Source organism: Triturus cristatus, chromosome 2_1, assembly GCF_964204655.1.
Source record: "Triturus cristatus chromosome 2_1, aTriCri1.1, whole genome shotgun sequence".
NCBI lineage: Eukaryota > Metazoa > Chordata > Amphibia > Caudata > Salamandridae > Triturus > Triturus cristatus.
The window spans coordinates 24720467-24743697 of record NC_140581.1 but is presented as its reverse complement, the minus strand read 5'-3'; the positions used below and the strand labels follow the sequence as shown (position 1 = coordinate 24743697).

The 23231-nt window shown below is 46.8% G+C and overlaps 1 protein-coding gene across 1 annotated transcript; it reads right to left on the bottom strand.

Moving 5' to 3' along the window:
- Positions 1 to 2966: 2966 nt before the first annotated feature.
- On the bottom strand, positions 2967 to 22676 carry LOC146863636 (gastricsin-like). Its single transcript, XM_085627713.1, has 9 exons — positions 22538 to 22676; positions 16010 to 16166; positions 14747 to 14864; positions 14291 to 14409; positions 13684 to 13883; positions 10288 to 10395; positions 6294 to 6438; positions 4031 to 4129; positions 2967 to 3345 (listed from the first exon to the last, which is right to left on the bottom strand). The coding sequence occupies exons 1-9, from the start codon at positions 22591 to 22593 to the stop codon at positions 3193 to 3195; spliced, it is 1155 nt and encodes a 384-aa protein (XP_085483839.1). The 5' UTR covers positions 22594 to 22676; the 3' UTR covers positions 2967 to 3192.
- Positions 22677 to 23231: the final 555 nt, after the last annotated feature.

Genomic DNA, 23231 nt, shown 5'->3' with positions numbered 1-23231 from the left:
GCCTTGGTCCTGATGTAATGACAGCAGTTCAGCCCAAACTTCAAAGCCACCCCCCTCTGAACCAGAACACAAGCAACCTAAGATTGCTTCCAGCACAGTTGAGCCCCTTCAGTTGGGTGCAGCTTGGTTCCAGTGGCAAAGTGAGTGAAGGATCCACACCGGGCATACGCGCAGCCACTTAAGGCGTTAGATCAAATATTCAGAAAGTAGTGGGAGGCAGCATTCCAAACCATCCTTTTTGTGTGTGATTGAGGGCCAGAGATATGACATTTGTTTGTGGTCATGCATCTATCAACCTGCGTGAACCCAACATAGTTGCAACCAGCTATGAGAGCAATCCAATCATCTCACGCCAGGTCTGGGAGCCAACCAGAAATGGCATTTGAAAATGAACCTACCCAAACCAGTTTTGAAACCTTTGACAGTGGATCCACATGCCATGTCTGAATTTCTTTTTATACTTTGTGATCCAAATCACCCCGCTATGCTCCAGTTCCAAGTTCTTATTGATTAAGGAGAGTGTGCTATGAAGGCTGAGGTCTGCATGACAGCCACTCTCCCAGAGGTACCTGCAGTGTGTCCTCTCTGCCAGAGGAGCTAAGGGGCCGCCTAGAGCCTTCTGCCTGCCTGCTGAGAGAGGGAAGGAGAAGGCCTTCCAGTGGTCTCCCCAAGTGGTTCCTGCTGTGAATTCTATTAAGACATGTAAATGGCAAGCTTCACTGCATCTTTCAGCATCCTGCCGTGTGCCCAAGAGACTGATGCTGGCTGCTCCCTCATCACACCCCTGAGACCACCGCTGCCAAAGACACTCACCCGCTAAAGACTGGCCCAGACAACACACAGGCAACAACCCACCGGCCCCTGGCCCAGGAGGGCTGTCATGTGAGCCTGCCACGTTCATCCCACCCACCAGCTGAAGTCTGAGAGAGGTCGCGGTCGTGGCCTCTGCAGTTCAAGATCTGTCGATACAGAACAGGAAAGCTGCCTGCGGCTGCCTGCGACTGCCTGCACCACCAGAACCGCACCTCCTGTGAGCAGGGAAAGTAGGGCCTACTTGTAAGTGGAACGAGGGACTGAAAGTGCGGTAGAATTCTTCAGTATAAGCTTACATCTTTTTCTGGGTGAACTCGGAATTTATAAAGGCTGTTTGAACTGGTGTCCACGTCTAGACTGTGGGGTACATTTGAATGAACCGCACCTGTGCCTTATCAGTGCCGATAAACCCTGCTAGACACTGCGGGGCTGTTGAGATGAGGAAACTCCAACAGCGGGGAGAGGGCGCTCAAAGGGGTGTAGCACCTCAAATGAAGATATCGCAAGTAAGATTGAAACCCTATAACTCAAAGCCCTATCGGGCTGTGGAATATTGACTTCACTGTGAGGTTTACAGTATTCTATTTTCACTGTAAGATCTGTGCTCAGCTGAAGAATGTTATTTTATCTGTTGTGTAACTGGTGAGTTCTGAACTCTTGTCCCCCACACAATCTCTCTGAGAAGCCTTTGACCACTTGCCTTTAGACCCTGATATTGTAAAACAAGCATTTGCAATGCAATCGGTATCGCCTTTGGGACCCTATATGTATTTAGCTATGCAGAACATTAGCTCGGGTGCTGAAAAATCGACTGTTCTTTAAAATGGAGGGAGAGTCAGCAACAAAGTGCGTGACGCGCCAGGTATGGGAACACATGGAGAGAAATATTGCCTTTCAGCAGGAAATGGTATAGTCCAAAGCTCTGTTTTTAATATAAAAGCAGGGCCTTCAGTGGTCATATCACTAAAAATACAAGATTTGAAAAAAATATTATTGTCTATGGGTGCTCATGGAAGACAATTTCTATGGACTGGTATCTAGAAAATGCTAAAGTGATCCTGGTATTTTACCGACCTCTGCAGGACGTTTTCTATCAAGAAAGTTAAATAGAGGCAGTTGTCAAACTTTTTTTTTAAAAACCAGAAGGTCCCTCAGCAGAAAGCAATTCTGGTATTTTACTGACCTCTACTGGTCGTTTTCTATCAAGACAGTTAAATAGAGGTAGTTGAACAGAAAAAAAAGTCCCTAACCTGAAGCACACAAGTCCTAGGGCTGATCTCCAGAGCCCACAAAGTACATACACATATAAGTATATACTAAAGTATATGCAAGAGGTCTCGAATGCTCGACGTAAAAAGGAGTACTTAGCCCAGTTTGCAGAGCCATAGTAAGATGGTCCCCAGGGACACTACTGCAAACGACCTCAACACCCACGGTCAGGGCCTATCCGTCCCTGTCTGCCCTTTAGCTTGCAAACAGAATCTGACACTGGGTCTTAAACTACTACACCTCGTGCACAGTCACCCCTTCATGTAAACCTGATATAAGTGTGTGTGCACACACCTGTAAGCACAACTGTATATACCGTTTGAATGTGAACTCACCCTATGACATTTTTTTGGTTTTAATTTATTTTATTGATTTTGTACACGAAAAGAACAAACGAGCCATTGTGCTCCACAATCATCGGGTTGCAACCCGGCATAGGACTGTCACATATATCAGGCATGTTGGCTGCCCTTTTGACCATATAATTGTAGGTTCCATTGACCCTCATGCTGCCATTATCCTTTAGACAACATAGAGCTTGATATGCCCTTGTGATCTCTTGGACTATCCATAAACTGGGTGTGCCATCTTGTCTTAGATTTCACAGAGACTTTATAAATGTTACACATAGAATCAATTCCAGAGTGAAACTTCAGTGTTGCTCTTTGGATTAATTCTGCAAGGATCACCAGCTACACACCCAGACACCTTCCTCCCTCCCTCTATCTCAACCTCAATCCCTTTCTCTCATCCAATCCCCACTGACTCGATCCACACTGTCTTCTACGACCCCACAGAATGGGTTACCGCTCCATGATCGCTTTTATTTGAGGTGCCTCTTGAGTTAAATTGATGAAGGGTAGACAGTCTTGAGGCACATTGCGTTAAAATTATAAAAGATTTATTGGCTGAGTCAAGAACAATACAAAGAATTTCAGTATAGACAGAATGTAAGAGAAATGAAGCCTTAACAGAGGTGCAAATCACACAGTCCTTGCTAATGATGAATGAAGCATGATGGTGAGGACGCCCAACCAGCAACACTGCTCTGCACCAAAAAGCAGGACCAGGAAAGAAGACGCATTGATCTCAGGTCATCAGATGCTTTGCTTATGCGGACTGAGCAAAGCCCACCCTGTTGTTGGTCATGTCGTAGACCGTGTAGTACTGGCGGAGGAAGACATCGCCCAGAATCCAGAGAGGCTGGCCATTCTGAGATGGCAAGTAGGTCTCCTCCACGTTCACGGAGCAGTAACCGTTGTTCTAAGGAAGAGGAAGAGGAACCAAGATGATTGACTAGGCAAGAACAGACCAGGAGGCCTCTGCAAAGCGGAAACCATAAACTCATAAAATGCACCACAAACTATTCTGTTTTTTCTTATGCATACTCCACCACACTTTATGCTGTTTTCAACCTTAGTAAAGGATTCAGCATATTAGACAACCACTCTGCCTTGAAGGGCTAGAATAACCTCAGCCTTGAAGTCCCAAGAAGGCGAGATAAGGCTGACACAGTGACGTCATTGCAATGCGCCTCTCTAAGCGTTCGTCATTCAAAACCTAAAGCAAAGGCTGTCATTGCGGTGATGGGGGGTGATGGCGAGTCGCATGTGGAAATGACATCTTTTCTAGGCCTATTGTATATCTGTGCAATATGTTATCCTCAGAATGTTTTCAGGGGTCTCACATTTCCAACACACTCTCCTTTTGTACATATTTCAGGAAGCAGACCTCAGTGACACAGGGGTCCCTAGAACGGCAATAGTACAATATCCGGCCACTCATTGACTCCTTGACTTGTGTCCCATCCATGGTCGAAGGTTGTCCCACATTTGAAGATAAACTTAAATTATCATTACATTTGCCTGCACCAGAGGAAGACTGTGCCTGGCACAGAAGGGTCCCATGGGCTCCCATATGAAATAAAGAGATGGCAGAGCATTCATACCTGGATGATGTAGGCCGATGGTGGGATCGGGAAGGAGTAGCCGTTGATGTAGAAGGTGATGGTCGGCAGGTTCTGCACATTATTGCAATTCACAAAATACTGCAGAAGAAGAAATGAAAGTGTGTGCCGAAGTGCAATAAATAAAGCAAAATACAAAATGGCGCCTCACATCTCTTCAACCATCCTGCCCATGAGCCGCTGCCCATGTCTCACTGGTCTCAAGATATGATGAATTATTTACTTCATACAAGCACGTGGCCTCGAGTGGTAGGTTGGTAGGTGCCAGTGGGATCAGATAGCAATCACTTACATTGACTTTCACCCCCTTCTTCTAGAACTGTACCCCCATGGAAGCTATACTTGGTACCTAAACCCAAATCCTCGCTCTCTCTGCTTGTGTCTCCCAAGATCTGTCACTCGTGGCACGGCTGTCTCTCTTGAATCCTGTACTTGAAGCAAGCCAAGATGGAGGCTTCAGTGTTGGAGAGGACACTCACTCTTGACTCCTGTACTTGAAGCAAGCCAAGATGGAGGCTTCAGTGTTGGAGAGGACACTCTCTCTTGACTCCTGTACTTGAAGCAAGCCAAGATGGAGGCTTCAGTGTTGCAGAGGACACTTAGCTATTGACACCATATATGAAGCCGCCGCCCCCACCGGCCTTCCCTGTTTCCTCCACCTGATGAAACCAAGCCTTGATCCCACACTTTTACTATGATGTGTCTGCCATTGTCCTTTTCAAATGATGTTTCTTTTTTGCCATGGCCATTTCCACTGCAATGCAATCTTATGCAGACCGCAGTGCATGTGAAGAAGAACTTCTGCATGTCACTTCTTGTTTTCCAGCCCCCCCTATTCGGTCAACCCCAGGACAACTTGAAACTCATGACCCATCTTGGTAAGGAGTGCCTGTGCTCGAATATAGTCACCTTTCGATGGTATGTGCTTCTTGAAAGTTGACTACCTCTATCATATGCTCTCTCTACCCTCTCTGAATCCCTCTTCCTCCTCAGGTATTGACATTTCTCACTATTGTCTTACTCTCCCCTCCACTGTTCTCCCAATGTTATTCTTCATCAGATGTAATTGCTGCAATGCAAAGATCTGCTATATTGTGGTCTTGATGTAATGGGTCTGCAGCAATTGAATGTCTCTCTCATACTGCCCCTCATACTCCTCTCTTACACACTCTGTGTACACAATGAATTTATCAGGTAGATACTGTCCTATTGCGTGCCTTTTCTGACGAGTATCTTTACATCTGACACTACCGCTGCACTTCTCTGTAGATTCAGCAGAACCGTGGTTCAAATATAGCTCCTACTTCAAGCAAACATCTCATTACTTCTTTTGGCTGGCATGAGTCAATGGGGTCAGGAAAACACTGGCCATTAGATAATGCACATCCCCAGGTCTCCCTCTCGTTACAATGCACAGCTCCCCAATGTGCCCTCTTCCAGCACCTGATTAGTCCCCCTCACTGGGGAGCATTGAAACACAGCAAGACAACGTGCTGCACTGCGCTGCGTTGCGTGACAGTGAGAGAAAGCAGCAATACGGCATATAGATGAAGGTAGGACGCATTCTGCTCTCTCCCTGCGCTGGCACACTGAGTGCAGCCCACGCTAATGTAGGCACCCTGGTGCCATGGTGCAAAGGTGCCTGTGTGCTATAGGCAGGATTTTTTGTGCAGGAAGGGACATCTTCCACCCACAAAAACGATCCTCTGAGGCTGTATGCATCAGACGTAGAAAGAGGAGGAAAAATTAGAAAAAACATATTTCTCCTCACTACGCCTCACCTGGGAAGGCGTCGCATTTTGACGCATCCCCAGGTTTCCTAGTGTTAGTGTCTGTGAATGCGCCACAATCATGGGTGGATTCGCAGGAATACCCAAGGTCCACACATGGAACGCCTTCTCGGGCAGAGTAACGAAAGGCAGGGACTTGCGCTGCCGGGTGCTACTCCAGGTTTGCTAAGCCATGCAGAACCACACAAGGTGGCTTTGCATGGCTAAGTAATCTCACCGCTGCCCTTGTGCTGCATTGGGCTGCCTTGCATGGCACAATGCCAATACAAGGGCTGCTTACATCTGGGCTTTGGTTTCCATTGAAATACTTCAGTGCTTTCAAGATACATCCAATGCACTGAGTGCCTCCCACAAGACTGGCCAGCAGGCACCACTGGCACTCGTTCCAGCTTGGCATGGGTGGTGGCTGACGTTCCAAGAGTTCTTCTAGGCACCTCTGTGGATTCAACACTCACCCCATTTTGAGTTTGCTGTGCGCCCAGCGTCTGCAGCAGGCTCCCCATATACTGCTGAGGGATGGTAAGGGGTCCGGTCCCGGTGTCCATGATCCCCTGGCAGCCATTGCTGCACCAGCCGGTGGACTGTCCGTTGATGGAGAACCTGAGGGGACAATCACAGGACTCATGATATGCACATGTTTCTTACCTCCCTCCATCACAAGACCTTTAAACCTTTTTGGCGCTGGTAAAAAGCAGTCATATGAAATCATCAAACCTGCAATTGTTACATCTCCCTGAAGTTTAAAAAAAATAACTTTGAAAAGTTAACGCTGTTGCAATTGTTGTGCTGTTCCTGATTTTTAGAAAAAAACTTTTGCAAACGTCAGAACGAGTAGATCTTGTCGAACACCTTGTATTTCCTGGTAAAAGGTGAGTTTTCCTTTTAGGAGGACGTGACACTGAATCCTAAATAAAAGTTATCACATTTTAATCAGCAAATGTACCTTCTTGAAACATCTTAATAAAGTTGCATTAACAGGTTCAACGTTTTGCAAATCTCCAAGTAACTTTTAAAAAATGGCATGTCCCTCTTGTTGCTGCAGGACACTGGACTAAGAGGCACATCTAAAGATGCCTAGGAGAGTTGAGGAACTTGAGGGAGACTTGGAGGTGTGGGGAAACATAACGAACACATTACTAATCAGCATGACTAGAGATGGTAATCGCACACAGACCAGCAAGGAAGATTAGCACACCTGAGGGGGGAGCGGTGGAGAGCACTGGTCAATGGGAATGGAACACATGTAAGGAACCTGGCTACAAACTGGTTATTGCCGTTAAATGCGGAGGCCTTGTGTCCATGATAGGGCTTCCACCGGGGCCCTTAGGGAGAATCTTACTATCATGAAACTGTATCTTGGCACTTAGGACAAGTGCGAACGGTGTTTTTGAAAAGTGATGTCTGTCACTTGTACATGAAAAAATCAAAAATAAATATCATTGAAAAAACGTTCAGAAAACTTCCAATAACAAATTGAGAGGTGTTGCTTAAACAACTATTTTTTGAAAAAATCTTATCAAGGAAACACTTATTGGCACTTCCTATTTCTGCTGCACGTTTTGCAGAGATGCTCTGCTTGAATGTGAACAATGTTGCCAATGGAGTAGCCAGCACATATTTTGAAACACAGCAGCGCACATTTGCACATTTTGCAGCTATGCCAAATACCGCAAGGGGGGGGGGGAGTGGATGGCCTAACGAACCTTGAAGGGGCCTCCCTGCAAGGCACCTGGGGGGGCCCCCCTCGGGCTCAATCAGGAGCCCTGCAGCCAGAGTGCTGTGCTGAGGGGGGTCCCATGGAGCTTGGGGCCCCCCTCACCGCAGCGGCTGCGGGGGCCTGTGTTACGCCCCTGTCTATACCTTGCCAAAACGTTGCATTTTCCCTTTCGACTTTATAACTTATAAGGGCGCTGAAATGAGCTGAAAAGATTCCTGCTCCCCGGGGTGTCGTCACTTGGGTCACATACCTTTGGAAATGGCGATGACAGACTGACATATGTAAATGTGCTTCCATCGCTGTACCATGCTGTAGGCTTCGGCATTCTTACACATGCCTTGATTCAGGATTTGTAGCAAGAGGCGGCATCTGCTAGCGCACTAATTGCCTGTGAGGCTACCCAGGCGCAATATGGGGACTCCTATTCACAATTGTCTTAAAGGCCCACACATTTACTTTCTTCGGAACTAGAAGTTATTTCTTGTGGAATTCACGTTTTATGGCCCTCCAGCATAATAATGTAAAGTAGAAATAAACTAATACTAAAATCGAATCATTATTGAACGGGGGAAAAAGCTGGTCATCTGATAGTGTTTAAACCCTTTCTCTAGCAGACTCTTGATTGGTGGTCTCCATTGGTTTCCAGATGTCTTCATCTAACCTTGATTCCCTCTGTCCATAAGGACTGGTGTCTCCAGTTCTCGCCTGTCTCAAGGATTTACTGGAACGGCTCTAGGATTTACTGGAACGGCTCTTGCTCTGCTAACTTCCTTTTTGGACTCTAGAATCCAACAGGTATTTTGGGAAAGTCTACGATCTGATGAATTCTCCCTTCCTGGCGGGGTCCCTCAGGGCTCGGCATTATCGCCCACCCTTTTTAACCTATATGTCACTCCTTTAGCTGCCCTTATTCAATCTCATGGCCTACAATTAGTGTCCTACGCCGACGACACTCAAATTGTAGTGTCAGTATCCCAGACCATCGAAGCCACGGCAGAGCGATTTAAAAACTGCCTTCTGGATGTGAAAAAATGGATGAGCTGTAACTTCCTAAAACTAAACGCGGATAAAACCGAGATAATCGAATTTGGGCAAAAACCACCTGTCTGGAGCAGCCTATGGTGGCCTCAGGAGGCAGGCGCCTGCCCGAATCCGGTTGACAAAGTTAGAAACCTCGGTTTCCTGGTTGATAAAGATCTCTCTTGTAAAGCGCAGATCAACCAGATCACCTCAACTTGCTTTTACACCATCAAGATTCTTAGAAAAATTTTACCCTATATTCCTGTAACTTTAAAAAAGACTGTAATGGGCGCACTGATAATGTCCCGAGTAGATTACTGTAATGCACTCTACTTGGGCACAGGGGAAAAACAAATTAACAAACTCCAGGCTATTCAAAACGCCGCCGCTAGGGTTCTGCTCAACCTGCCCTATCGTCATCCAACGTCAAAAGCCATCAGGGAACTTCACTGGCTCCCAGTTAGAGCCAGAATACAATTCAAGGCTCTCTGCCTGGTACACAAATCCTTATATGGCACAGGGTCAGATGACCTGTCCAAACTTCTTCCTCGCTATGTACCATCGCGTACGTTAAGATCAGCCAATCATGATCTGATATGCCATCCTAGAATTAGAAGAGCGCGGTGGGGTGGCAGGTCCTTTTCGCACCAGGCCTCTAGATTATGGAATTCTCTGCCCTCTCACCTGCGCTCACAAAAATCCAAACAATGTTTTAGAAAAGCATTAAAGACCTGGCTTTTTTCTTCCGATTGAGATCCGCTTCCACTGCTCTCAATGTCTCTATAGCGCCAAGACGCCTCGGCATTCGTGCGCTCTATAAATATTTCAGTATTCAGTATTCAGTAATAATACAATCTGTTGACTGGCCAAAGGATGGAAAACAGTCCATGGGTGGACTTTGATGCCACCAGCGACCCAAGAGGGTCATGCCACGCCCACTAATCAGGTGCCACTGTGGACACCAATGTTCCCAGATGGTCTGGTTAAGAAAATGCAATATTTCAGTCTGTGGATGAGTATGGGGGTGGTGCAGTATGAGGGTGTGGAGCACACTTGGATTCAGTGACCCTGTAGGGCCTGCTAGTGTCTGAGGAGAGAGCTTCTGGCTTGGTGGAGAGGCGGCGACCCCTGCATCAGCAAGGGAGCAAACCCGGGAACTTTGGGACGGGTGGGCACTCGGGGAATGCCAGTACAGTCGTACTATTAATATGCTGCACTTAAACACCAGTTCCAACACGTTGCAATGCAGAATCTGCTCATCAAAGCACCCTCCGTATTTAAATATGCCGCGTTTTGTTTTGAGCATTGGTTGCACTCAGTTGTGATTGATGGTGAGGTGTTTTTAATAAACTTCTCACTTCACCAAGGCTACCTAAGAAAGAGAATAGGGATCCCTAGATACACGGGGTGCTTTCAACCTATATTTTGCAGCCTGTTCGTACTTGTATATTTACACCAGTTGGACTTTTTCACAGCTCAACAGAGGTGTTCTGATTTTCAGCAAAATGTGACGATATATTGACAGTTCGGCCCCCTAGCAGTAGGGCTGGGGCACAGGCAGTCGGCACGTAGCTGACTCCGCCCCTTCCACCTGCTCTTCCGGATTCACAGTCCAGTCGGGAAGTCTTTATTATGTGTCCCACTGGGGAAGATTCATTTTGAGATCTGTGATTGGTCGGATTGAGGAAGGCCCTGTTTGGCGCGAGGCTTACCCATTGATCCCGATCTGCCAGTAGAGCTCTCGCGTGACGGGCGCCCAGACGATCTGCCCCGAGTACAGGCTGCTGTCCACGCCTCCGAAGATGATCTGCCCGGATTGGCTGAGGGGGCACAAAGGGAAAGAAGATCATTGGCTGAACAGAGTAATCTACACAATTAAAACAGCATTGCTCCTCTGTCAGCGATTAACATCTGTGAATAAAATAGACTCCTGAGTGCTTATATAATAACAATTAAAAAAAAAGAACTTACCTGAAGCTGCCGCCCGCCTCCCACGTCGCGTGATCGCCTGCTCAGGAGCAGCAGGGATTGGCCGGAGCGTGCTGGTTTGACGCTCAGGACAAGGAGTCTGTGCGGTTTCTCCAGCCGGCTGTTTAATACGGCCCAGTTGGAGAAAACCAAGTGAGCGTATGTGTTTGGCCAGCCTAAGACGGATGGCCAAACACACATGCCCACTTAGAAGTGCACAAACCAGTCCTCCCCCCATGGGCCCGCCTCTCCCTACATACACTGGCTCAGCCAGAAGGTGAAAAATAAAACGATGATAGGATATCATTTTATTTCTCACCTGATAGCTGTGGGGCGACGCTCCTCTGCCATTGCATAAATGGGCCTGAATAAAAGTAGGTCATATCTTCAACCTGGCGGTGATATTAGCCTTCCGTTGGTCTCCTGGCTCTAATAGTAGGTTTTAAAAAAGAACATACACTAAAGCAAATGCTCGGAGTATTCAGCAAATGTAGATGATATGACCCCCCAGGATATAGCGGCATGGATTAGCAAATTTAGCGGCACAAATATGGAAATTTAGCGGCACAAATATGGAAATTTAGCGGCAATTTAGCGGCGTTTTATTTAGCAGTTTTACCTACAACAAACACAGATCTCTTTGTTTTTTGAGTTATTTAACAACATGAAGCTATGTATATTTGGTTTATTTACAATGTAGACACTTTTTTGTCTTCAAGACTACATATAGGACATAAACCTGTTACTGAATACATGACCAGGGTACCTGTATGCTTGTCGTGTTAATCTTGCAGTTCTTCTGAGCAGTCCAAATCTTGCCCAAAATTGTGCTGCTGATTATAATGCAGGAACAATAATGCCCGGATGGATTGCTTTGAGAGGGACCGACGTCTGGCTGACAAAATTATTTTGTAGATGCTGTTGCTCCTTTCAGCATCTGCAGAACTGGTCACACAGTCCTTGTACACAGCTGCAAGCTGTGAAAGGACTGGAATGCGGTCAGCCATCCCACACCAAAAGAGGTCAGTGTCAATCACCCCAGAAACAGATGCCTGTACTGCTCGGGAACTTCGCTGAACCCAGGGATGGCAGAATATGCACTCTTGTCCTTAGGCAGGATGCAGAGTCGTGCAGGATTGAAAAGGCGCACTTGCTTCAAGAACCCAATGCCCGGTTGGGCCTCCCCCATGTATTTGCCCGCCTTTTCCAGAGAATTTTCAAAAGCTTCATTGAGCTGGGCTGTTATCTTTTTTTTCTGTGTCAGAGTTAATTTAGCCCCTGCAGTCGTCTGCAGAAATGGTTGTAGTGACCCCAGAGTGAGGACTGAATTGTTTGTTAGGTCTATGTGAAGGTCCTCTAAATAATCATACACCTTCATTGTCACTGGTGTCTGACTCTGGAATAAGTCCATCAGATGCAAAATGTTTTGGCATTTTTCGGCCACAATGTCCAATTGCACTTTAATGCAGTCTCTTTGGTCGCTGTTCAAAATCCTTAGCAGATTTTCAAGGGAATCTGGGGGAGACTTGCTGAGTTGCATCTCAGACTCAACAAACCCAGCATAGGCCTCAAAATACTTGCAATGGTACTGGACAGCAGCAAACCAAGAATTCCACCGGGTACTGCAAGGATCAGGCGCCATCCGTGGTTTCATCCCATGGTTCTCAGCAAGATGGTGCAGGTACCGCCTCTTTCTGCTCCCGGCCATGTAAAAGATGCGCGAGAAGTTAAGTCCTTTTTTAAAATATGCCCCCTTGAGGGCCCGCCGCGTGCCCTGTGTGCGGCGGGCCCCCAACCACAAAAATGTTAGCAGCCGGGGCCCGCCGCGTGCCCTGTGTGCGGCGGGCCCCCAACAACAACAACAATTGTGCCAGCCGGGGCCCGCCGCGTGCCCTCTGTGCAGCGGGCCCCGGCAGAAATGACTCCCGAGGGCCCGCCGCACACTGGGCACGCGGCGGGCCCCCAACCATCCATTCAGCAGCTTACCTTTGCCTCCCGTTGCCTCCCGAGTCCAGCACCAGCCAGGCAGGTCCAACCAGGTGAGTCGCGTGAGTCGTCACGTTCACGTCAGCAGCAGTGAAAAGAACAGCACAGCAGGCAGGTGAGGGGTGTAGATAAACATCACACCTCGCGCCTGCCTGCTGTGAGGACCCCCCGTCTATTGGCCCCGTGGCAAGAGCCACTGGCTGGGCCAATAGAAGAGGGGAGGGGGCGGGTCTGCTCTGGATGCCAGGATTTCGCGGGCACTTTTGTAAAAATCGCGGCATTTTTACAAAAGTGCCGATTTCGCGATTTTTTTGCAAATCGCGAAATCGCGAAATCCTGGAGGGTCTGTATAAGGCCTCTCTACACCTGCGGTGACCAAGGGCTTTTAGCAATGGCATGAGAAAGTGATCACGAGCATCAGTTAAAACAGCACTCATTTTTCGAGAAAGGAGGCGTGTTGTTATGGAATATGTATTAAACCACAAAGTGTATTTTTTTAAATAAGAGAATGATCTGAGGCAAAAAGTATGATCAACACATACAAGTCCTCTGACAAAAGAGGTCTGGCAAAGATAGCAACAGTGCAAGCTTCCCTCTGACAGACGAGGTCTAGCAGAGGCAGCAACAGTGAAACTTCCCTCCCACGAATAGTTACAGGACAGGCAGCAATAGCATCAGTGCCCCCTCAGAGAGCGGAACATGCCTAACACGATAACTGTAAGCTTCCCTTTGATAGCAACAGGAAGAGCACATGCTGAAACAGTGTAAGCTTCTCGTAGATAGAAAAGTCCCAGCCCAGGCAGCAGTGATGCAAGGGTCTACGTCACAGACTGAGGACAGGATGTGCATGATAAGTGAAAGCTCGGGCGACCCTCTCATAGAACAGGTATTACTCAAATTATAGTTAGAAAGTCCACCCTAAAAGCCCACTTTTAGGCACAGTTATATTGCAGCTTCAGACTCTTACTTTTTAAAGATATGTAATATGTTGGGTCCTTAGTAACAGCCAGACGCAGTTTCAGCTGCTCTGCTCAGAAGGGAGCGCCCCCCCCCACCAAGCCAGCTCTATGGAACTTTATAAGCGAAGGCCGCAGTGCGCCTGAGTGACAGTGAAGGCCCCGCCCCGCTGCCGATGCCCTCATACAGGCGCTCACCTGCCCATGTAGACGCTGAAAATGGGGTTGGTGAGCAGGTTCTGCTGCAGCATGCCTTGCATGACAGTTGTGGCGCCACCTGCTGACATGGCGGGGTAGGCCATCCCGAAGATCCCATCGAACTTGGAGTAGTAGAAGCTGCTGCCGGTCTCAGAGGTGGTCAGGCCGACCTCCTGGTTTGTGAGGGTCAGGCCTTGGACCTAAAAGAATTGGACAGGTAGCCATCATTAGGGTGTATCGGGCAAAAGACGCGCAGGGTGCCGGGTGCAGGGCGAAAGCAGAGCAGTAAGGCAAGACATTGCTCAACATAAATAGAATCCACATTGATAGGTACAAAAGAGTTTACAGGCAGAAGCAGAGAGGCCCAAAGAGGCCCAGAGAGAAAGAGGGGCACATTTTGTATGGGCCGTGCCTGATAAAAGGCTGTGGGTCTGGGGCAGAGCTCTCTTGCACTCCACTGACTGCTCTGGCCATGGCATCACTGACACTGATGGCCCGTCCATCTTCCCATTGTACAATGGGTCGCCGTACTTCAGATTCTTCCATAGGCCTGATCATTCACCCTGTCTGCCTACTGCGTGGGTCATGAGTTTCATAGGTAACTTACAGATACGGTGTCGTAGCCAAAGATGCCATTGACGCTGCCGCTGCCGTAGGACATGGTGAACTGCTGGTTGTTGGTGCTGTATGTGGACGACTGGCTGGGGTTGAACAGGTTGTGGTTGGCTGCAACAAGAAACAGAAACGACTGGATTATGCTACAACTAAGACCTCAATGGCTGCTTGTGCTTTGCCATGTGTTTGGCCCAAGTCATGTTGGCCAACATTTTAGACAGTATGTCCTGGAATTGCAGCAGGACTGTGAGGGAGATGTCTTCATGCATAATGGATTCAAGAATGCTTCAACATTTTCTGGTGAAGTTACCTTAAGTGACTTGCACTGCGTGTGCAAATTAGCAAAATTCCACCAAATCGTGAAATATTCAACACTGCAACATAACATCACATCTCCATTGGAAACACAATAGGTGAAATCAACATGTTTTCTGTGGGAAATACTCACTGCAGGCCTGGCTCTGGCAGTACGTTGAGGCCACCCACAAGTTGGACGAGCCAGTGTCAAAGAGGACCAGGAAGTTTTGGGGCGGCGTACCAATGCTGATCTCACCGAAGTAGTATGTCTAAAAGACAGAAGATGAGATGAGACGAGGGGATCCACATGTCGTGATTCGATAGCACCGATGATCTGACCAGGCAGACTGGAGAAGGGCCTTTGTCGCAAAGGGAAGAGAGAGACATTTCTACAGAAAGAGGAGACATTGTTTTGGGGTGGGATTGCAAGCAGTGGTGTGCGAGTGAGCGGAAATTGAAGAATACTCAATATGTGCATTGGAAAGAGTCGCCTGAGTGCATAGCCTACAGGAGACCTAGGATGATGACGAGCTACTGGTCTATATGATACTGGGAACTTTGATGGTCCCTTTCATGGCTGGTCATTAGCACCCGGGGAGTTCAGGATGGGATATGCCCAATGGTCACCTGTGATTGGTCGATGTTACACCAGGAGATTCAGAATAGGGTTCCATTGGAATTGAGCTATATGAGACTAGGAATTACAAGATGATGCACAGTTGGGAATTACTCAATACGACTCCTGGGAGGTCAAGTTGGTGTCTACTATGGGACTGATGGTGCCTGTGATGTTGCTAGCTGAATCAATCTCTCCCTGTGGGACTGATGGTGCCTGTGATGATGCTAGCTGAATCAATCTCTCCCTGTGGGACTGATGGTGCCTGTGATGATGCTAGCTGAATCAATCTCTCCCTGTGGGACTGATGGTGCCTGTGATGTTGCTAGCTGAATCAATGTCTCCCTATGGGGCTGATGGTGCCTGTGATGTTGCTAGCTGAATCAATCTCTCCCTGTGGGACTGATGGTGCCTGTGATGATGCTAGCTGAATCAATCTCTCCCTGTGGGACTGATGGTGCCTGTGATGATGCTAGCTGAATCAATCTCTCCCTGTGGGACTGATGGTGCCTGTGATGTTGCTAGCTGAATCAATGTCTCCCTATGGGAATGGTGAGTGCTGAACTGGAGCTCAGGGTGATATTTGCTTTGCTACCAATGAATTCAATTCAATATCACACTAAGACATGGATAGTATGTCTGATGTCACACACTGTGGAGTTCAGACTGTTGTGTGCTGTGGGACGGGTTTCTCTGTTCCTGAGAGTCGCCCGTTGCCCCAGTGATGGTGACCCTCCCGAAATGCTGGGCAGGGTCTCAGCAAGGAACGACGTCAGCCCGGCAATGCCAAATACTCACATCCATATACATGGGCTCATAGGCGATCGCAAAGTCATTCTTTCTGTTGAAATTGTACTTCAAGGCTGGGTCCCTCTTGTGGGTTTTCATGAATTGTTCCAACACACCGTGGTCACGCATGTTCTCCCGGGTAGACTTGAACCTATGCAGAGGGACCCTAGACAGAGGAAAGAACACCAGGGACATAAGCTGGCTGCAGAACCAAGTAGTCCGGGCTCAGGACATCAGGTGATTTTTTGGACGAGGTAACCCCTGCTGGAATGTGTGGGGCTGGGAGCAGAGTTCGATGCATGCCAGTCTGGCCACGACATGCGAGCGACTCTTACTCCAGCCCTTATGCTTTCATAGGCATTGGTCCTGAGAGGAAATGTTCAGCCTGCCACTAGATCTGTCGCCTTCGGTTCGTTTCATTCACTCTTTCGTAGTTTTACAGTCGTCAACTCGCACCAGGCCGAGGGTATACATTTAACACTAACTAGTAGAGTATTTAAGACACGACTGAAGAGGGGGGCACTTTGGGAAATAGGAAAGACGGGAGGGCTCGGACCACCAATCAGAATGCAGCGTTTCTAATTGGAAACCTCTCAGGTCTTTAAGCTTGGTAGGACATTCCCCATTACAATGAACCAAGGAAGCATCATCAAGGCAAACAGCACCATTTTGTTTATCAAATTCACAGGATTAAAGTCTGAGCCAACAAGACTGTGAAGCAGTGAACTTATTATAAAATGTGAGTGTGAGCCCCATAACATACACACAGAGGCCCACATCTGTGTCTTCTGGTGAGAGACGCTTGCATAGCTCAGAGTTGCGTTAAGAGAGCAGTAAAGACTCCTGATTTTACCTCGTTTCCTTCTTCACCTCAACAATGCTGCAAATCAACTCTTGCTGTGGACCACCCCCACAGCGCTGTGGGGGCTGCGGCGCGTATGTTACGCCGCTGACTGGACTCTGCGGCTTGGCTGCGCTCTAAGGAATACTTCTGCCTTGCCAGGGCCAGGGCCAGGCTATAGGCCCTATTCACAAACTGCGTAAAGAGGTACTCGTACTACAGAATGCGATTCCAAACCCACGCATGGGGACCTCTGCGGCTCCCATCTCTTCTGTGAGGAGATGTCTGCCAAATTTGAACATGGGCACACCTTTTGACAGTCAGTGTGAGAAAGACAAGGGGGAGAGTCTAGACAATAGAATACTTGAAAATAAATCTGATGGATTTAGGGGAATCTGAGGAGGGGCTAAGGGACAGACATACACACATGCACAAAAGAGTACAAACTAGAATTCTAAAGTTACTACTGTCCTAAAGGTTTCAAACCAGGTGAAAAGTACACACACACACACACATCACTGAAAAAGCATAACATTTTAAACTCAAACAACACTCAAATTCACCAGTCATAGATTACTGTATTATGTAAGAGATGTTTGAGTTGATATTTTCGTACATTATTTTGAATGAGAAGAATGCATTTTCACACTCAATTTTACGTGTCTACACTGATGTAGTACTATTACTTTTGAAACAAGTTTTCTATGATGTGTAGAAATGTGTTTTTCTGATGTATGTTAAATAGGCGACTTTTTAACACAAACGCCATCTTGGCCAAGATGGAAGTCATCTCTGTCACTCATCCTGCTTCCCCCCGCGTTCTCTACTTGCAGGCCCTGCGGCACAGTCAGGCTGATATGTAATGGTTCACTCCCACTGTTATGTTAATCTGCTCTCTATGAACTTCTCCCTGTTCCACAATCACAATGTCCCCCGTAGATTCACTTTACTCTATTCATTCACATCATGTGTTATTGGTAATGTATCTAGTTATATTCCAGCATCTCTGGATGATGGCAGCACAGGGGGGTAATGACTGATCATTCATGTAGTCGTTTAGTGCTTGGGTGTTAAGGCAATGTGATGTCCATTTATTATGTGCTCTGATTTGCTGATGAAATAATACATATAAGACATTTGCTCACTCTACAGTAAGACTGTAGCTTCTGTAATTTCATATGCAAAATAATGTATAAAAACCTTTGATTTGGGGGGGGGGGGGGTTAGATGACTTTCCTCTTCTACTAGGGATGCTGTGCGATTATTTCCAGAATTTGCTTCTCATTTGGGACTTTTAATTTCATATGTTTGCATTCTCTGTATAATCCACATCTGAGAGCCTATGTAGCATTGCCTCAGTCCCGCTTATTTGGATTTTTGTAGTAAAGCCCTTTAACTTTTCATTGATATAGATCTCGTTTATTGAGTGTGCCCACTTAATTAATGTCATTTAAATAATACATCATATTTCCCTCTGGATCCACCCCCCCCCTCACCCCCACAACAGCCAGGGTGTCGGGGTACACTTACCACGCCCGTTTATATATGGTATTTTTAAACATTATCAGAACGGGGGATAGGATTTAAACCAAGTCACAAAAATGAGCATTTACACCTCATAATCTATATTCCTGGCCCATTATATTTACATGCATTCACCCACTTTCACGCTATGTCTGTTTCAAGAACAACACTACACTCTACGCCACTCCTACCCCACTCTACTCTATGACACTCCACTCTGTGCTACTCAGCTCTGCATCACTATACTACACACCACTACACTTTACGTTAATCCACTGTACCCTACTCCACACCACTCTACTCTAAACCACCCCACTGTATGCTACTACATTATACGCCACTCCATTCTCCTACACTGCAGTGTACGCCAGTACAGTGCATGACCCTCCAATAAGCATTACTCCACTGTTCATTATTCCACTGTACACAGCTTCACTTTGTGCACTACAATCTATGCTATACCAGTCTATGCCACCCCACTGGACCCAACTCCAGTGTACACCACTGCACTGAACGCTATTCCACTTATGCCTCTCCACTGTACGCCACTTCAGTATACGTCCGTCCACTCTGTGACACTCCACTGTATGGTATTATAGTCTACATCACGCCACTGTATGCTACAACAATTTATACCGCTCCACTGTACACTACTGAAGTCTATGCTATTCCATTGTACAACACTCCACTCCACTCTACGCTATGCCACTATGTGGGACTCAACTCTTCTGCACTCCACTGTACACTCCTACACTCAATGTTATTCTACTCTACACCATTCCACGGTATGCTATTCCACTCTATGGCACTCCACTCTTTGCTACTACAGTCTACGCTATTCCGCTCTATAACACTGCACTCTACGACACTCCATTCTATGAGACTCTGCAGTACACCATACCAGTGTACGCTGCTCCACTCTTACACTATTCCACTGTATGCAGCTACATGCTATTTCACTCAATGACACTCCATTTGAAGACACTCCAACCTACGCCCCTCCACTGTATGCAATCTCAATCTACACCACTACGTTGTACCTCACTCCCCTCTATGCCACTCCACTGTATGCATTCAATTATACACAGCTCTACTGTATGCTATCCCACACTATGCAACTCCACTCTACACCACTCCACTCAACCCCACTCCACTGTATTCTATTCCATCATATGCCACTCCACTCTCCCACACCCCACTACGCCACTCCACTCTACAACACTTTCCTGTACCCTATGCCAAACTACAGCACTCCATTGTACCACACTCCAGTCTACGCAACATCACTCCACATCACTCTACTGTTCGCTCTTCCACTGTATGCAACTACACTGTATGCCACTCCATTGTTCGCTACTCCAGTCTGTGCCAATAGCTCTATACGCAACTACACTCTACATCACTACACTTTACACTATTCCACTATACTCTACCCTATCAAACTCCACTGTACACCACTACTCTGTACGCTGCACCACTCTATGCTATTCCACTCTAAAACACTCCAGTTTACATCACTCCATTCTATGCTATTTTATTCAATGCCAATCCACTCTACACTATTTCACTCTATGACACTCCACGGTACACTACTTTCACTACTACACACTACGCCACTCCAGTTTATGCCACTCCACGCTATTCGTCACTACTACACTCCACTCTACCCCACTCCACTCTACGCTATTCCACTGTATGCCACTCCAGTCTATGCTACTATACTGTACACCACTCCACTCTACGCTACTCCACTGTATGTCATTACACTGTATGCCACTCCACTGTATGCTATTTCCCCCAATAGCACTCCACTCTACTTTACTACACTGTATTTAACTCCAGTTTACAACAGTTCCACTCAGCCCCACTACACTCTGCACTATTGTATTGTACGCCACTCCACGGTATGCCACTAGACTCCATGTTATTCCACTGTATGCCACTTCACTTTACACCACACCACTCCACTCTATGTCACTCCACTATTTGCTATTCAACTGTACGCCACCCAACTCTACGCCTCTCCACTCTACCCTATTTCACTCTACGCTATTCCACTCTAAGCCACTACAGTCTATGCTACTCCACTCTACACTTTTACACTGTATGCAATTATACTTTACCCCACTGCAATGTACCCCACTCCATTGTACACTATTCCACTCCATGCTGCTGAACTTAATGCTACTTCACTGTTCGACACTGTAGTCTACACCACTCCACTGTGTGGCACTTGACTCTATGCTACTTCACTTTATGCTATTCCATTGTATGCAACTCCACTCTATGCCACTCCATTTAACATTGTTCCACTGTATGCCACACCACTGTATGCCACTACACTGTATGCCACTTCACTGTACACCACTTCACAGAATGCTATTCCACTCGACACCACTCCACTCCACCCTAAGCTACTCCACTGTATGGCAGCTCCACTCTATGGCACTCCACACTACACCACTAAACATTACGCTATTCCACTCTACACCCCTCCATTCTACGCCACTCCACTCTTCACTATTAGACTGTATGCAACTACTCTGTACGCTACTCCACTGTAACCCACTCCACTCTGCAACACACTACGTTATTCTATTCCACTCTTCGCCAATGTACTCTACCCCACTCCACTCTTCGCCATTTCAGTCTACGCCAGTCCACTGTGTGACACTCCACTCTATCACACTCCACTATACGCTACTCCACTGTACGCAACTTTACTGTACGCCACTCCACTCTACACTATTCCACTTTATGCCTCTCCAGTCTACTCCACTCCACGCCACTCTGCTATACCCAATTCCACTGTTCGCCACTCCACAATATGCCTTTCTACTCTATGCCTCTCCACTATACACCACTCTACCCCATTAGACTCTACGCTATTCCACTCTATGCCACTCTATTCTACGCCACTCCAGTGTATGCCACTACAATCTATGCTACTCAAATGCATGCTTTATCACTGGACGGAACTCCAGCATACGCCATTTCACTCAAGCCTATCACACTGTGCAACACTCCACTCTATGCCATTCCACTCTATGCCACTCCAGTGCATCCTATTCCACTGTACACCACTCCACTGTACACCACTAAAGTGTATGCCACTACAATTTATGCTATTCCACTGAACACTACTACACTTTACCTCACTTCGCAGTATGCCCTTCACTCTACGCCACACTAGTCTATACTATTTCATTCTAGGCCACTCCACTGTACAATAACTCCAAAGGGATGGGGAGGCATGAGAGTGGTATTTTAATATCTTGGACCTATATATATAGTAATGAAGGACAAGGGTAATGTGAGAGAGATTTATAAGTACCACAGTGATATGAGAATAAGAAAGAAATTCAGGGGAAGTAATAGGGAAACCATTAAAAACAAAGAAAGAGAGCAGGTTTCACATGAGCGGTAGTTCCATAAAAGAGCCCCAGTCTCAGGGCTAGCAAAAATATCTCTTTCATAGAATTGGTTGGTAATGCATTGTATCAGTGGCGTAACAGAAAATAATGGGGCAAAATGTATTCAAAGGCCACATATCTCACAAATATTAATCTGCTGTGGGCTGAATGGGCCCCTCCCTGAAGGGTTGGGGGCCCGCTGGGCTGAAGGGGCCTGTGTTACGCTCCTGCATTAGGTCACCTTCACCAGCAGTGGGAGACAAACTCTAAAACAGCTTGAGAAAAGGTAAGAAACAGACAGTAAACTAATCATCATGTGAGAGCAAAGGCAGATCTGGAGACAATGTGCAGACTCTGCTGCTATTGCACTGCAAGATAAGAGGGGCCTATTGGTTCCTACCTGCAAGGAATATCAATGTATTCCTATATGCATTCTTGAGGACACAAGCAGGGGCTCTCCCTGCATTGAAGTTGTGTTGCCCCACCAGCCCCTTTCAGAGCAGGATGCAGACATTGTAGGACTAGACTATCAGCTCTTACAACTAAAACTGAACTGCCGCCTATGTATATCCTCAGCTCACACATCTACAAAGACACTGGACTTCCAGGTGAAATACAGTGCTCTTCTCACCAGGCCCTCTAGGAGCTGGTTGCAGATCAACTGTTACTACGAACACTGACCATCTGCACAACAGTGACCTTCACAATCACCATCATAGGTCTTGATGGACACTCAAACCTCATAGTTTTCATACTTACTTCACCATCCCCTCCGACAGCTGGAGGCAGACCAGCGCCAGGATCAGCCACTTCATGGTGCTTAGCTGGATGGGTGAACTTCGGGAGGGGAACTCAGTGTTTACCAGCCCAGGATCTGAGCTTCAGTAAAAGGGCTCAAGCCGCTTCTTTTATACTGAAAATGTGCCCCCTGTGATGCTCTCGTCTGCTCCACCCCTTCCAATCAACTCCAACCCAAAGTTGTTCCTCTAATCGGACTTCTCTATCCATGTCAACAGTAGCCAATTAACAGTGCTATCTGTGTTTTCCAATACCAAAGCAAGCATCACCTCAACGGGTCACTTTGTGCCTTGCAGATAAAAATTATATTTAAAGAATTAGTAATCTTAATGCTAACTTTAAAGATTGTGTTATCTAAAACTTATCAGACCCACTTGAGGCTGCTTTCAGCTTCATGATGCATCTCAAAACTTGTGCCAAATTACCTTAGTTCTAAAATGCACCCAATAGGCAAATGAGGAACCTTAATTAAAGTAGCTGAATAAAATAAATAATGTTTTTGTAGGAAAAGTATTAAATTCTACCATTTGGTATGTAACTTGGCTCTGCAAAAACTGCTAATCCAGCTGGTCGGGTAACCCTAGAAACCAGCATTCGTAAAACTAATAGGTCTCGCCTATGCAAGAGCTTTTGGCTTTGCCAATTTTTTTTTAGC